Source organism: Bombina bombina, chromosome 10 (assembly GCF_027579735.1).
Source record: "Bombina bombina isolate aBomBom1 chromosome 10, aBomBom1.pri, whole genome shotgun sequence".
Lineage (NCBI taxonomy): Eukaryota > Metazoa > Chordata > Amphibia > Anura > Bombinatoridae > Bombina > Bombina bombina.
Window position 1 is genome coordinate 109,535,061 of NC_069508.1, and position 17,332 is coordinate 109,552,392.

The following is a 17,332-nucleotide window of genomic DNA, read 5'->3' on the forward strand; positions in this document are numbered from 1 at the left end:
AATGACATGCTGTAACAGATTAGAGCATATAATTGTTTGACTAGTGTGGCCCTTTAAAGTACATTCAGTTTACTATTTGCACAATTTATAATCAGCAAGGACTGCATGTCTTGTTGCATTCAGTTAACCAAATATTTATATTTAATTACAATGAAATAGCAAAACAGATTTCAGGTTAAATAAAACATAACATGTAACTTATCGTAGATGGGTGAGAAAGACTGGGATCCATTGCACCATAGCCCAGATATCATCATTCATTACTTCCCAAATCCGTCTTATACTGCCTTGTTTTACATACATAGGTTTCTAAATCTACTAAAAAAAAACCTCATTTGCCAAAAACTGATAAGTGTATATCATTAACTTAGTATATTATCTGAGAACACACACACACACACACATATATATATATTGTTTCCTGATACATTTCCAACGCCCAAGGAAATTATGTGACATTTGATTATATTTTGTTAATGATATAACCTCTGCTATACATAAGGGATCAGTATACTTGTAGCCCATTGTGAAAGAAGAAGATGCAATATAAACAAATTGAAAATCAGCAGCTCACGGTTAAAAGGACAACAAAGTCAAAATTAAACTTTAATGATTCACAGTGCATGCAACACCTAGGTAGGCTCAGGAGCATCAAAGCCCCCCTGATTTGTTCAGCTATCTCCCAGTAGGGCACTGCTGCTCCTAAAAGAAAGGATACCAAGATAATTAATCAAAGTTGATAATAAATTAAGTTGAAAGCTGCTTAAAATTGTGTGATCTATCCAAATAATGAAAGAAAAAGATTGCATTTCATGTCCCTTTAAATGTGTTTTGTATAAAAGCAATGTTTTTACTCAAAGTTAAAAATATACTAACATACTGGAAATATCCAAAGGACTTCCAGTATTATGCTGCAGTGGATGTGATGTATGTCAGGAGGCTCATGAAGCAAGAATGCAAAGCACTGACCGCACTAACCACAGTGTTTCTGCCCAAGCTGAGTTGCTTTGCTTGGGCCAGCAGTTTGCTGGAGAAGCACATGGGTAGTCCTGGCCTCCTCCTTACCACGTCACTGGCATTGTTGGATCTTTTGTCGGAAATCATATCACCCTGCCTGAGAGACCCCACCAAACCAAGTAACTGAAACTGTCTCAAGTTGGATGTCATCTTAATTGGCCTTTTTTTCTCTTGGCCACATATGCATCAACTTCAACTACTAAATAAATTGTTGTGTGCCAGAATATTGTCTCCTTTCTGGGTAAATATGTTTCCTTAGTTACAAAGGAGAAGCACAGTAAGCTATTTGGGGGGAGTTGCTTGATATCTACAAGACAGCAGGTTAGGGGTTCCGGGGTACCAGAGGTTGGTTGGAAGTTTTGGCAGTAATGGGTGCACAGTCCTATAATGGTAAGAGCCGTCTACTGTTTATTGATAACTTGATTGACAGTTGGAAAGATCATTATAATAATGTTTTAACTTCTGGTTAACTGTATTGGAGCCCATTCTATAGACAAATGTGAGATCTGTCTCTTTACACAACCTGGTATTCCCCAGTGAAGATACCTACTGGTCATTTATTTGGAAGCAATTATACATTATAGTGGAGCACCTCAGGACTAATAATTTCTTGGTTGCATATCATAAATTTGGATGTCATTTTGGGAACTTTCTTTGGAAAATGTAATGCTCTCGTGTTCTATTCTTCACCCGGTAATCCAACACTAAAGCTAGTAGAAAGGTTCCTCGTATTATAAAGTCTTTTGGGTGTTTGAAGAAGTTGCCTAAATAATTGGGAACATATTCTTATTGAACTCTTGGGCCACTGTCAGGTTGACTAATTCCTTCCAGAGAAAGCCTTTGTCCGAAGTCTGTCTTCCTCTGAAGATGCTTAAATGGCATACAATTATATCAAAAGATTAAAGGGAAGAACTGTACTGTGTAAAACTAAGTAACTGGGACTCTGGAGAACTTATTTCTACTTCTATTGTTACATATATATATATATATATATATATATGCATATTTATAGTTGGAGATTTAATATTTGAATGGAAGTGCTTTGGGTCAAATTTATGGGTTTTTTTTTTTTTTTTTTTTTTTTTACAATTGGTGAAACAGGAAAGGAAGGTTGGTAAAGGTTTAAGGGTTACATTGTTCACAATCTTTTCCAGCAGATGGGTTATTTAATTGAATTTCTCCTCTTACTCTCCTCTATATCAGTGTTTCAAAATTTTACTGTACTGATTAGGGCAAAACATGTTTACCATTATTGGCTTCAGAACGGTTGAGATTTTTTAAGAACCTGTCACACTTGAAGTGTTGCTACTTTATTCTTTATATAGCAAAAGAGATTACATTACTTGTACACTTACATGCATACAATTATTGCACCTATTCTGTGCTGTCTATTTCTGTTCACAATCACTTTTGTTTGTTTTTCTTTTCTACCTTATAGAGAAATGTATTATTTCACCCAAGATTCGACATCTTAATTATACCACCTAAAAATAAAGAAAGAATAAAACTTTTAATGCTACATCTCAAGATAGTTTTGCAGATGAGAACAGTTTGACTAAACCTGACTTAGATGTCCAACATTTAGTAAAGGAAATATCTGACCTGATGCTGCCTCATTTTTGATCAATTAAGGCAAGATTTTTCCTCTTAATCCACCGAACTATGTTAATTTACTAATAGATTAGAAGTGGCAAAATCATGAATATTAGATATGGAGGACAAGATGAACATATTTCAGTAGGACACTGAAAAACAGGAGAGGCTGAACTATCTAGAAGATCGTTCCAGAAGGAACAATTTAAGAATTAATGGTGTTCCTGAATTACTTGAATATAAGTATTTAATTAGATTTGTGACAGAGGAACTTCCTCATATACTGGAAATGCCTAGGCACGCAATTATGGTGGAAAGAGCTCAGAGGTTGGGTCAAGAAAGGCTGAGAGTGAATGGCTCTAAAACAATCAGGCCAATTATTGTTAAATTGCTTAATTTTCAAGATAAACTAGATATTCTCACATATTATAGAAAGAAGATATCAGTATTTATAGGAGAAAGCAGAATAATAATCTTTCAAGATGTATCCATAGTGACAACAAATCGTAGAAAAGAAATTACCCCTATATGCTCATGATTAATTAAAAAAGGCTTTAAAGCTTTTTTATTGTATCCAGCTAGAATTAAAGTAATGAGAGAAGGAGAATGCCAAATACTGAATATTATAGAAGACGCAAGGGCTTTTATGAAAAAAAAAAGTGTATCTTTTTGTGCAACATAACATTAAAACTAATTCAGTGTTTAACTTTAGAGGGATGATAGTTTTAAGGATTTTCCCCCCTTGTTTTGTTTCTAAGGAATAAAAAATGGCCACTATTAAATTAATATTCTGGAATGTTGGGGGTATTGCCTCCCCAATAAAAAGAAAAATGATCATTTAACATCTAAAATTGTTAAAAACACATATTGCATTTTTACAGGAAACATACCTAGGACAGAAATAATTAGTAAATTTAAAGAGTGGATGGATAGGAGAGGTGATAGCCACTCCTTGTCATTCCAGGAGGACAACAGTTGCAATCCTACTTCATAAGAATCTTAACTATGAGGTTTTAAATTCAGAAATTGATCCTTGAGAAAGATTCATAATACTACAAATTAATTTAGAGAGAACAAGATATGTTCTGTGTAATATGTATGGCCCAAATAAGAGCTAGATTATAAGTGGAGTGCCATCTTAATGTGCGACCGTAAAGGGGAAAATTTGTCTGTTTACAGACGCACGCTAAATAACAAGTGGCTGGTAAAGCTCCAACAGGCTCGCAGTTTTACCAGAAGCAGACCTCATTTTCAGGATACTCTATTAATAGTCACACATCTGATCTAATATGGATCAATAAAAATAAATCATCTTCAGTAAATGTACCATATAATTTAAGCTATCTGGGTATTAAAATAAGTACTTCTCCGGAGAAGTGGTATAAAATGAATTCTAAAGATGCGATTATTAAAATCTTAGACGTTTTAAAAATTGGGCCCCTCTTCCTCTTTCATTATCTGTGAAGATCAATCTAATATATATGTCAATATTTCCCAAATTACTGTACATTATGCAATATTTGCCTTTATTTATCAAGTCCATACATGTAAAACAATATAATTCAGCAGTTAGGGAATTTCTTTGGAGTAAACATGAAGCCAAACTTTCATTACATAGATTATCACAATTTAAAGAATATGCAGGCTTTACAAAAATGTAATTGGGTTTGTGTAGTAAAACTTGTCCCAGGCTGGTTGACAGAAAGGGGTAATTTTTCTCTAAAGGACATTGAATCTAATCTTTTTAACCTAGTTTCCTTCAAACGCAGCCATTCATTTAGAAATTAATAGTATCCCCTTATATATATGAAGAGAATGATAATGTGCACAAATCCAATAATAGCTTGGCACAGAATCTGCAAATTTCTCGGCTCTAATTCACATTTCCCCAGCCCTCTTTTTAGTGAAGGATTTGATTTCAAGATATTTAGGAAAAGGAAGCTTAAGAGTACTGCACTCAATGCTTGAATGAAAATCAAGATGCTGTTGACTCTTTTGAAAATACTGTATTAAGCAAATATTTCATATAGACAACCAGGATTTTTTTGGTTACCTACAGATAAGACGCTTTCCCAATTCTCTGAATTTCAAAGCTACTGATAAAAACTAGGATAGCTTAAAAAAAATATATTACTTTATTTAAATTTGGTTCTCATTTATATCCTGTTAGTATTATCTTTTATTTCAAAAAGAGGAAGCACCAAACTTGGCACAAAAAATGGGCATTGAATGTTGTCTCGGTATCAACAAATTATCAACAGAGCATGGGCTGCAACTCCTCTATAATCTTGGAATCAAATTTAAAACAAATTAATAGATCATATTAAACACCAAGCAACGTATCTAATTGGAATATAGATCCTATTGGATGTTATAGATATAATTTTCCTCTAGCTAATTTATCGCACTGTATTTGGTACTGCCCTAAAATAAGTTTTTTTTTTCTGGCATAAGGTTGTCCAAAATAATTAAGTTTTGCATCTTTAAAAAAAAAAAAAAAAAAAAGATATTATATTTCTAATGGGAGGTACTCAAGTTTGTTTTAATGTGAGATTTGTTAATTTGTTGTGATTCTTTGTGCTAGAAATATTATTTTCTTAATGTGGAAATCTATGTGGAAATATGTATCCAAATTAATTTCCTGTCTCCATTTTAGGATTCAAAGTTTATTAGGCGAGTGTTACAAACAGATGTCCCCTACTTTTCGACTTTAGCAATTTAGATATTAGCCACTAATTTAGGATAGATTGATGTCAGGGGGAATACGGAGAAGAAGGGGATTGAGGAGGGAGGAGAGGATTAGGGAGAGGAAGAATAAAGTCATTTTTTTTTCTTCTTCATAGAGGAGAGTAAGGGGATATGCTCCCCCCAATTATTATTTTTTTTAAATGAGATATTTGAAAATATTGACATATACTTGGTTATGATAAGAAAATGCAGATTCTATTTTAAAAATGTTAATACGTATAAGTGGTTTATTCTTTGGTCCCCTTTTTTCTCTCTTAAAGGGATACTAACCCCACAATTTTTCCTTTAATGATTCAGATAGAGCATGCAATTTTAAGCAACTTTCTAATTTACTCCTATTATCAATTTTTATTTGTTCTCATGTTATCTTGATTTGAAAAAGGTTAGGAGCCGGCCCATGTTTAGTTCAGCACCTTGGTAGAGCTTGCTGATTGGTTTGCTACATTTAGCCACAAATCAGCAAGCGCTACCCAGGTGCTGAGCAAAAAATGGTCCGGCTCTAAAGCTTACAGTACTGCTTTTTTTAAATCAAGATAGCATGAGAACAAAGAAAAATTGATAATAGGAGTAAATTAGAAAGGTGCTTAAAATCTCAGGCTCTATCTGAATCATGAAAGAAAAAAATTGGGTGTAGTATCCCTTTAAACCTTTATGTTGATGCACAAATCTATATGGTTCTTTCTGAACTGTTACGCTGTAGACAAAGCACATGTCTCTGTGTAACTACTAGCTATATTTATTTCAATTACCAGTATAACCTAGAAACTAAGTCTAAAATGTTTATTTAACTTCACAATTGTACTGAATTTTTTTTCTCTCTTGTGTGTATAACTTTTTTCTTTTATCTACATAAATATGTATTATTTAATAATACACAAATATGTATGATACATTAAACTCTTACATTGGTGTAGCTATAAGTTATTATTTTTTATTTGGACCCTTCTACTTGTTTTCAACAATAAAAAAATAATATATATATACCATGAAAGAAAATGGTTGTGTTTCATGTCCCTTTAAACTCTACTATACTACTTAAATCTTGATGATAATAGTTAATAGTTTTGCTATATATTAATTATATATTAATTAATCTTTTCCAACACGTGTATTAACACAAATATTCTGTAACCTTCCTCTGATAAGAATATCAATCCTAGTACAATAATGTATTTCTTAGTTAAACTATGTTTTATATATCTAAAAGGTGAATACTAATGTGTTCATCTCCGGAGAACTGGGATAGTGTCTTCATACAGAGAATGGGTAGGGCATTTGGCAAGTGATTTACTCTTCTTCGTTCTGTCTATATAACTACAACATTGTCAATAAATGATATGCACCTTTTAATTTCACAAAGATGAGATATGTAGTTGACCTGTTTTGCTGGAAGGGTTCGAGGACCATTAGAAATACAAGTATAAATTATTACCACTTGCAATTAGAGAGAAGACCAAAATATTTTTAAGTTTATGTATATCCAAAAATTACATTGATAGGTAAATTACATTGATAGGTTTTCACAGTAAATCGAATTGTTTGTTCTGAAAGTGAATGTAAAGTTGAATGAATGAATGAAAATACAATTAAAAACAGGGGCACTTTCATTCATTCAACTTTACATTGCAGGCGTTGCTTTTAAATACTTTTTCATTAGGAAACCCAGACCGGCGATCCTTCACCCGCAGATCTTCTGTACTTACCACAGCAATGACGAAACCCGCTTCCTCCAATCATTGCTTGGCCTCACAAGATGGACGCTCTGGGGTGCACGCCATGAATGGAAGAAGTCGGTTTTGTCATTGCTGAGGTAAGTACAGAGGAGCTGTGGGCGGGAGGATTCGCCTGTCTGGGTTTCCTAAGGAAAAAGGTATTTAAAAACAACACTGCAATATAAAGTTTAATGAATGAAAGTGCCCCTGTTTTTATTTGTATTTTTAAAAACTGGGCACTCATTCATTCAACTTTACATTCACTTTAAATAGTATATTGATATACAAATGATATAGAAAATTTTAAATATTAATTATCTGCACCTTCACGTATTTAACATGTAATTTGTAAACATTTTATTTTAGAATATAGGGCAGGGTCAAGTAATGTCATATTTAATATTCCTGTTGACAACTTCCAATTTCTTTATTCTTCACCAGAGGTAGCTGAAAAGATCTACAACCTCTTTAATGGGTACACAAGTGGTAAGGAGCAGCAAACAGCGTATAACACCTTGTTAGAACTGGGTTCTCCTAGTCTACACCGTGTACGTTACCACTACAATCTGCACTACCAGAGCTTCGGAGAATTCACCTGGCGCTGCGAGGATGAGCTGGGGCCCAGGTAACCATTTAAAAAAAATCTCAGTATTCTCAGTTCTTATAGAGTATTGAGGCTGTTACTGTTAAAAATTCAATACTGTTTCAAAACATTTTTTTTTTTTTTACATTTAACCCTTTGAGTGCTAATGACTGCTCTGAGCCATCACAGAGTTTCCCACTCTGGTGCTAATGACGGCTCAGAGCCGTCACTAGCACTCTCCCACCTTGAGTGAGATCTGGGGGCTGCCACCGGCTCCTACCCCGGCGATCGTGCCTGTAGAGTGACAGGCATCGCCGGGGCTTCCCGTTTTGCGTGGTGACGTCACGCGCAATAGCGTGATGATGTCACTGCGCAACTTTATTTATACTTAACAATGTAAAGTATAGGAGCAGGGGGCATGCTGCTTAGAAGCCTGTATCTCAGGCATCTAAGCAGCTACAGACCCACCATTGGAAAGGTAATCACCTAACCTTTCGAACAGTGTAAGTCTTGGGGGGTCTGAAAAAAATGAAAAAAAAAGTTTAAAAAAAAATTAAAAGAATAAAAAAACATTACAAAATCTTAGCACCCAGGTGGGAAAGTGCTTAGCACTCAAAGGGTTAATATCAGCACTTATATCAAACGTTGCATTCAGGGCAAGATTACAAGTAGAGCGCTAAATTAGCTGATGCCCGCAAATGGGCAAATTTGCCCATTTGTTGGCAAGCAATAATTAACCAGCCATTACAAGTGGCTGGTTATTGCTATCACAAGCTCAGGGTAGCCATTAGCGCTCAGAAAATTAACCAGAAAATTAAATTTCGAAAAGTGCCCCAAATGCCCTCAAAATAGAGTGCATTATAGTTTGTATCAAAAATGTTTTGCCATTTTTTAAAATAAAAAACAACTGGGCTAGGCAGCCTATGGAAACGCTCTCTCATGAGTGCAATGCTTCCTGGCAATGTGAGCACGACCTCGCGTTCGCATTGCTATAATACCAGCGCAGATTAGCATGTGCTGGTATCTCACAGTGGAGTGCAAATATAGCTTTCACGAAAACGATATTTAGTGCTCCACTTGTAATCCATCCCTCAATGTTTTAATGTTACATTAGATATTGGAAATTTCTGAAAAATATAAAGCTGAATAAAGTTCATCAATAACCATTAGTATAAAAAATATCACAGTTCCAGTTCCTCTCTAGGTCATAAATAAATATCTATATGCCAATGAGTTTATTATTACGTATATAAGTATCTGCAAAAACTGAACATTTGCCATTGGCAAAATTAGAGCAATGATGGCATACACCGAAAAAAAATTAGCAATGGAAACATGTATATGCTCATTTTTTGTATATACTATCTGTGAATTTAATCTGAGCTTGTTTTCCAAAGGATGAAAAAATATTAAAATTTAGAATGTTTCTTAAAATAAATAAATAAAACAAACAAACAAACAAACAAACAAAAAACCCTCTAAATAAAGTAATGGTCAAATTAAAGGGACACTGAACCCACATTTTTTATTTTGTAAATCAGATAGAGCATGCAATTTTAAACAACTTTCTAATTTACTCCTATTATTAATTTTTCTTCATTCTCTTGGTATCTTTATTTGAAAAGCAAGAATGTAAGTTTAGTTGCTGGCCCATTTTTGGTGAACAACCTGGGTTGTCCTTGCTGATTGGACAGTACCATTAAACAAGTGCTGTCCAGTGTCTGAACCAAAAATTTGCTGGCTCCTTAGCTTAGATGCCTTCTTTTTCAAATAAAGATAGCAAGAGAACGAAGAAAAATTATAATAGGAGTAAATTAGAAAGTTGCTTAAAATGGCATGCTCTATCTGAATCATGAAAGAAAAAATTTGGGTTTAGTGTCCCTTTAATAGGACATGTATGTATGTATGTAGATCATACAATTTTAAACAACTTTCCAATTTACTCCTACTATCAAATTTCCTTTGTTCTCTTGGTATACTATGTTGAAGGAGCAGCAATGCACTACTGGGAGTTAACTGAACACTTCAGGTAAGCCAATGACAACAGTCATGTACATGCTGCCACCAATCAGTATCTAGCTCCCAACAGTGCTTTGCTGTTCCTTTGACTACCTAGGTATTCTTTTTAACAAAGGATAGCAGGAGAATAAAGCACATTAGATAATAGAAGTAAATTGGAAAGTTGTTTAAAATGACATGCTCTATGAAAACAGTTAAAGAGAAATAAAATTAAAATAATAATTACACAATCATGTCAGCTTTTAGATAGAGAGGCACACATATAAGCTGCAGCTACAAGACACGCTGATGTCAGTATGTTGCAATACAGAAGGTAGTAGAGGACCACATTACCCATGCTGCCACAGGGTTTAACGCTGCAGAGGTTGAACAAGTCGCAAGTACAAATTGTTTTAGAGGCACTAGTGAGATATGTCAATTAAAAATGATTAAAGGGACACTGAATCCAAACATTTTCTTTTGTGATTCAGATAGAGCATGCAATTTTAAACAACTCTCTAATTTACTCCTATTATCAAATTTTCTTCATTCCTTGGTATCTTTATTTGAAAAGCAAGAATGTAAATTTAGATGCCGGCCCATTTTTGGTGAACAACCTGGGTTGTCCTTGCTGATTGGACAGCACCAATAAACAAGTGCTGTCCAGTGTCTGAACCAAAAATTTGCTGGCTCCTTAGCTTAGATGCCTTCTTTTTCAAATAAAGATAGCAAGAGAATGAAGAAAAATTGATAATAGGAGTAAATTAGAAAGTTGCTTAAAAAGAAAAAAATTGGGTTTAGTGTCCCTTTAATGGGACATGAAACCCAAAATGTATTTTACATTATTCATATAGATCATACAATTTTAAACAACTTTCTAATTTACTCCTATTATCAAATTTTCTTCATTCCTTGGTATCTTTATTTGAAAAGAAAGAATGTAAGTTTAGATGCCGGCCCATTTTTGGTGAACAACCTGGGTTGTTCTTGCAGATTTGTGCATAAATTCACCCACCAATCAACAAGTGCTGTCCAGAGTCTGAACCAAAAATTGGCTGGCTCCTTAGCTTAGATGCCTTATTTTTCAAATAAAAGTAGTAAGAGAACGAAGAAAAATTGATAATTGGAGTAAATTAGAAAGTTGCTTAAAATTGCATGCTCTATCTGAATCACGAAAGAAAAAATTTGGGTTCAGTGTCCCTTTCAACTGTGTTTCATAATATTGCAAAATGCATCAAGTGGGACCCCTCTGTGATATGTTTTTATATATTATGAAATAAAGTTTTATTATTTTTAAATGATGGATCTCACAAGTGCTGCTGAAACACTTTCGGCTAGATTTAGAGTTCTGCGGCCAAAGGGGTGCGTTAGCTACGCATGCTTTTTTTTCCCCGCACCTTTTAAATACCGCTGGTATTTAGAGTTCACAGAATGGCTGCGTTAGGCTTCGTTCTGATCGGAACAGCCAATAGAATGCAAGCTCAATCTGATTGGCTGATCGGATCAGCCAATCGGATTGAACTTGAATCTGATTGGCTGATTCCATCAGCCAATCAGAATTTTCCTACCTTAATTCTGATTGGCTGATAGAATCCTATCAGCCAATCGGAATTCGAGGGACGCCATCTTGGATGACGTCCCTTAAAGGAACCGTCATTCGTCGGGAAGTCGTCGGTGAAGATGAATGGATCTGCGCTGGAGGTCTTGAAGATCAGCCGGTCGTCATCGGATGGAAGAACATAGAAGATGCGGCTTGGATGAAGATGTTTGCCGGTCCGGATGTCCTCTTCTGCCCACTTGGATCAAGACTTTAGCCGGAGGATGGATGTCTTCAGCCCCCCGCTTGGGCTTGGATCAAGACATCGGAGCCTGGACGGATCGCTGATACCCGGTGTGGTGAAGATAAGGTAGGAAGATCTTCAGGGGCTTAGTGTTAGGTTTATTTAAGGGGGGTTTGGGTTAGATTAGGGGTATGTGGGTGGTGGGTTGTAATGTTGGGGGGGGGTATTGTATGGTTTTTTTTCCAGGCAAAAGAGCTGAATTCTTTGGGGCATGCCCCGCAAATAGCCCTTTTAAGGGCTGGTAAGGTAAAAGAGCTTTTCTATTTTAATTTTAGAATAGGGTAGGGCATTTTTTTATTTTGGGGGTCTTTGTTATTTTATTAGGGGGCTTAGAGTAGGTGTAATTAGTTTAAAATTGTTGTAATATTTTTCTAATGTTTGTAAATATTTTTTTATTTATTGTAACTTAGTTCTTATTTATTTTTTGTACTTTAGTTAGTTTATTTAATTGTATTTAATTGTAGGTATTTTATTTAATTAATTTATTGATAGTGTAGTGTTAGGTTTAATTGTAGATAATTGAAGGTATTTTATTTAATTAATTTATTGCTAGTGTAGTGTTAGGTTTAATTGTAACTTAGGTTAGGATTTATTTTACAGGTAATTTTGTAATTATTTTAACTAGGTAGCTATTAAATAGTTATTGACTATTTAATAGCTATTGTACCTGGTTAAAATAAATACAAAGTTACCTGTAAAATAAATATTAATCCTAAAATAGCTACAATATAATTATAATTTATATTGTAGCTATATTAGGGTTTATTTTACAGGTATTTAGCTTTAAATAGGAATAATTTATTTAATAAGAGTTAATTTATTTCGTTAGATTTAAATTATATTTAACTTAGGGGGGTGTTAGTGTTAGGGTTAGACTTAGCTTTAGGGGTTAATACATTTATTAGAGTAGCGGTGAGATCTGGTCGGCAGATTAGGGGTTAATTATTGTAGGTAGGTGGAGGAGACGTTGGGGGCGGCAGATTAGGGGTTAATAAATATAATATAGGGGTCGGCGGTGTTAGGGGCAGCAGATTAGGGGTACATAGGGATAACAAAGGTTGCGGCGATGTGCGGTCGGCAGATTAGGGGTTAATAATTGTAGGTAGGTGGCGGCGACATTGGGGGCGGCAGATTAGGGGTTAATAAATATTATGTAGGTGTCAGCGGTATTAGGGGCAGCAGATTAGGGGTACATAGGGATAACGTAGGTGGCGGCGGTGTGCGGTCGGCAGATTAGAGGTTAAAAAAATTTAATAGAGTGGCAGCGATGTGGGGGGACCTCGGTTTAGGGGTACATAGGTAGTTTATGGGTGTTAGTGTACTTTAGATCACAGTAGTTAAGAGCCTTATAAACCGGCGTTAGCCCAGAAAGCTCTTAACTACTGACTTTTTTCTGCGGCTGGAGTTTTGACGTTAGATTTCTAACGCTCACTTCAGTCACGACTCTAAATACCAGCGTTAGAAAGATCCCATTGAAAAGATAGGAAACGCAAATGGCGTAGGGGGATCTGCGGTATGGAAAAGTTGCGGCTGCAAAGTGAGCGTTAGACCCTTTCCTGACTGACTCTAAATACCAGCGGTAGCCCAAAACCAGCGTTAGGAGCCTCTAACGCTGGTTTTGACAGCTAACGACAAACTTTAAATCTAGCCGTTTGTTCCTTTGGTTCGTTTTGACAACCGCAAGATGAGACACTTTACAGGAGTCTTTCTGAATTCTGTCTGCTGGTCTGAGGTGTGGTTGAAAAATCCCAACCACATCTAGGGAATTCCTTGAAACACCCATGACCAACCTCTGGAGACACCTCTTTACATTTGGAATGTAAAATCTTTACAGTACACAAGCAGCAAAACACATTATTAAATATTAAAATTGAATAAAAACTATTTTTCATATTTTCAGATATTCGAGTGGAAAGGGCTCCAAGGTATAAATACAATATGTGTATATCTGTTTATATGTGTATATCTGTATTTATATACATACATACACATATACATACACACACACACACATTAAAAAAACACCCACTCCCTCACACAAACACCAGGACATATTCGCAATAGCGCTAACCTAACATGAAAATATGAGAATTTCATATTCCAATGTTCTTTAACATGTTTTTTTGTAATATGCGCTTATTTGATCACATACTGTAATATGGGCAAACATGATCGCATACTGTAATATGCACAAAAATGATTGCATTCTGTAAAATGCGCAAAAAAGTGATCGCATACTCAAATGAAAAATATGTATACAAATATATTATATATATATATTAATGTATTTACTGTATATATGTGTGTGTGTGTGTATATATATATATATATATATATACACACACATATCTTTTGACGTATATGTACTGTATTGAACTCAATAATAAAGCCCTTCGGCAGCTTTTTGTTTCTAACACCGAGATCTCATATTTTTGAGCCCTTATAACGTTTTTGTGAAATTTTTTACAAATAATTTTTATTAGACAGTGTTATTATGAGTGTAACTGTACTTTGTAATGTATTGTTTAAGTATTTTATGCAACTTTTTAATTTTGGAAACAGTTAACCACAGCTCTGAGATTGCGGTAAGGATCAAGATTGCGCTAGCGATATCGCGTCTTCACTCCACTTGTAATATCAGCGCAAATAAAAATGCTCTCGAAAATACGATATCGCTTGCGCAAAACCGTTTGCGCCTCACTTGTAATCTAGCCCTTAATATGTAAATTGCTGTTTTTCATTTTTTTGCTATTGAAATAGCAAACTTTTCTCATTAAAACCAAAACCCATAAAAAAAATTAGTTCCTCAGTGTTGAGGCCTGATGATTACTATTTGGCTGACAGATACAATAATATATACCTGTATATCAATTGTTCACTTTTAAATTAACTTTGAGTTTCTCACTTAAATTATTTACATACAACTACTACAGTCATAAGACTAATTGTTGTGAAAGCTTCTCCGGGATCCCCTTTGTTCAGAAATAGCAGACACGAATGACTTTGCCATTGGTTTTTGGTAGTTAGAAGGCCGCTATTTACAACTGCACACCACACTTTTGAAATTCCTGGTAGTGAAGAGGTTAATCTGTTAGCTGGTAAGGTTAATGTTTGCTTTAGTGTAGAGATTACCCTCCAACCTGACACCTCTCGGTCCCTAACTAATCCCTCTCAAACAGCTCTCTTCCTTACCCCCCACCACTGGTCACCACCATCTTAGGTACTGGCAGACAGTCTGCCAGTATGCACTTTAGGGCTTTTTAAAAATATATATATATATTTTTTTTTTTCTGTTGTGTAGGACTCCCTCATCAACCTTCCACCTCTTTAACCCCCATAACCGCTTTCTTACCCTCCCCCTTTCCACTGTCCACCTCGATGTTTGTTACTGGCAGACAAATTATGATTTTTCTATTTTTTTTTCTATTATGATTTATTTTGTATACTTTTCTGTAGTGAAGGGGTCCCCCTCACCCTACCCACCTTCCTCTCCTAGTGATCTATTTTTTTCTGTAGTGGTGATTCCCCCTCCCAGCCAGCCTGGTTTTTATTTCTGTAGCATAGTGCACCATTCCTCCCTCATAAAACTTTTTCTGTAGTGTAGGGAATCCCACCTCTCCCTCCCCCACTTCTGCTGGGCCAATCCACCTACCTTCCTCCTTGCCTACCACCGCTCTCCCTCAGTGCCAACAGATAATCATTACAGTGAGTGACACAGACAGTGTCAGTGTCACTCTCTGTAATTATTGGCAATCTGGCTTCATATGGGAAGGGAGCATGATCAGTGATCCCTTACCATATAAAGGCAGATGCCTTTTTCCCCCTGGTTTGGCTCCTGCTGTTTATGTGCTGACAGCGGGGGCTGCAACATTTGTTCCTCTGTTTTGGACATAGGTATTAAGTCAACATAGTGTGCTGGACAAAGTACTGTGTGATGTAGTACCTATGTACAAATAGTGCAAGAGGTTAAAGGGATAGTAAAGTCAAAATTAATCTTCAACAGTTTAAGTAGAACATGTAATTTTAGACAACTTTCCAATTTACTTTTATTACCAAATTTACTTTGTTTCTTGGTATCCTTAGTTGAAGAGTAAATCTATGTTGCCTCAAAGTAGCTCATTAGTGTTCATGTGTCTTTAGTACACCCTGGCAGCAGTGTTTCATAACAATGTTAGTATCAGTGTTAGTATCATTAATGTCAAAGAGTATGCTCTGGAGCTACTGTCAAGTTTAAAAGGTATTTTTTTTTTTTTACAACAGGAGTGAAATGTAAATTTTGATGAATTAATGCCCCTGTTTTTAATCAAATTTTTAAAAACCGGGCACCTTAGAATCAAAATTTACATTCACTTTAATCTATAACTGAAGTTCCTCCTTATTCCCCTAAAACATTTGGTTATTTTTATAAAAATATTTTTAAAAAAAAATTTTTATTTGTAAATTACATATAATAACATGAATATTTTCTTCCTTAATCATTTATCTCCCAGGAAAGCTGGTTTGATTCTATCCCAATTGGATCTGCTGAGTCCTCGATGTAGCCACCTCCTTGCTGAACCTCGGATCAGCCTCCGTCGTTCCTCCTTGCGCTACCTAGCTTGTCGTTACAGCGAGGTGAGACAGCATACATTGAACTGGGCTGAACTGAGTCGAGACCTCCGTAAGAACTGTGAGGAGCAGATCCTTATTGTACTTAGCAATGACTATGGAGACAGCAAAGAGAACTGAATGAGCTTCCTGTAATATAAGCTGCAAAAAACAGGAATTATTTGGAATAAAACAGGTTAAATTATGTCAAAGAATAAGATACAATACAGGGCTGACATCGTATTGACTACCAGGTAGGAAGTAATCAACTAGATAGATACAGCCTGGAAGGATTACATCATTGTCTGGCTGGATTATATAAAAAATAACTTTTGACACTTTAATGGACTGTAAACCTTACAGGATTCCAAGCAAAATTCTGTATACGCATCATCATACAGTATTTTATGTACAGATTTTTGGGCATGAACATTTATATGGTCATATTGTATTGTGAAGTTGGTTAAAGACCACACCTAACAAGGTAATACAAGTAGGAAATGTAATCTACAGCATAAATAATAGAATAATCAAGTGTTGAAGTAGTAAGGAAGTGAAATATACATTACCTGGATCCTTGTCTGTTCTTTTGTCTACTTTTAAAAATTACACTATTTTATATAGGAATTCAGTTAAAGCTTTTGGCAATAAAGTGAGCATGCCTCTCTAGATATTGAGGCCCGACTTGGGAACCTGTCTGCTCACCTTTGTGGCAAACAGGCAGCAGACACTCTATACCCCTTACCTACGTGTACCATTTCACAAGGACTCCATCGTGCAATGCTGCCTCCTGTTCTTGTGTGATTGGTCAGAGTGTTTTATCTCCATCACATCAGAGGTATAAGTGAGTCTTCTTCACATGGACTCAAATGCAACATCCACTGCTTAATTACATAGAGCCCTGTCTCGTGGTGGGGTGAGAGGTCTTCCATTGTGATGTTTATGTAATTAGTCTGTAAGGAAAAGATAATGGTAAACTATGGAACATGGAAAGTGAGAGTAAACTGAGTGTGAACACATGAAATGCGTAAACAGGAAAGATGTCTGAGAGGGGGGGGGGAATGAAAGCACAAGACGCTTACTTTCAGAGGAAGGACAGAAAATAAACTAAGGTAATGAATAGCAACACATGTATGGCAAACATGAGTAGAACTGTGCAAATTACATCAGAAGATGAAGCTGGTCCAACTCATCAGTGCAATATGGGTCCTATCACGTTTTAATTATAAACTCTTGAAGTATTTGCCCATTTT

The 17,332-nt window shown here is 35.5% G+C and overlaps 1 protein-coding gene across 1 annotated transcript in view; it reads left to right on the forward strand.

The window, feature by feature from the left end:
• The window catches only part of ASTN1 (astrotactin 1), an 896,761-nt gene extending 880,541 nt beyond the window's left edge, over positions 1–16,220 (forward strand). Inside the window, exons 22-23 of the mRNA XM_053693303.1 lie at positions 7,512–7,695; positions 15,983–16,220. Of these exons, the coding sequence (XP_053549278.1) occupies positions 7,512–7,695; positions 15,983–16,220 (422 nt within the window). The remainder of the gene's footprint in view (positions 1–7,511; positions 7,696–15,982) is intronic.
• The last annotated feature ends 1,112 nt before the right edge of the window (positions 16,221–17,332 follow it).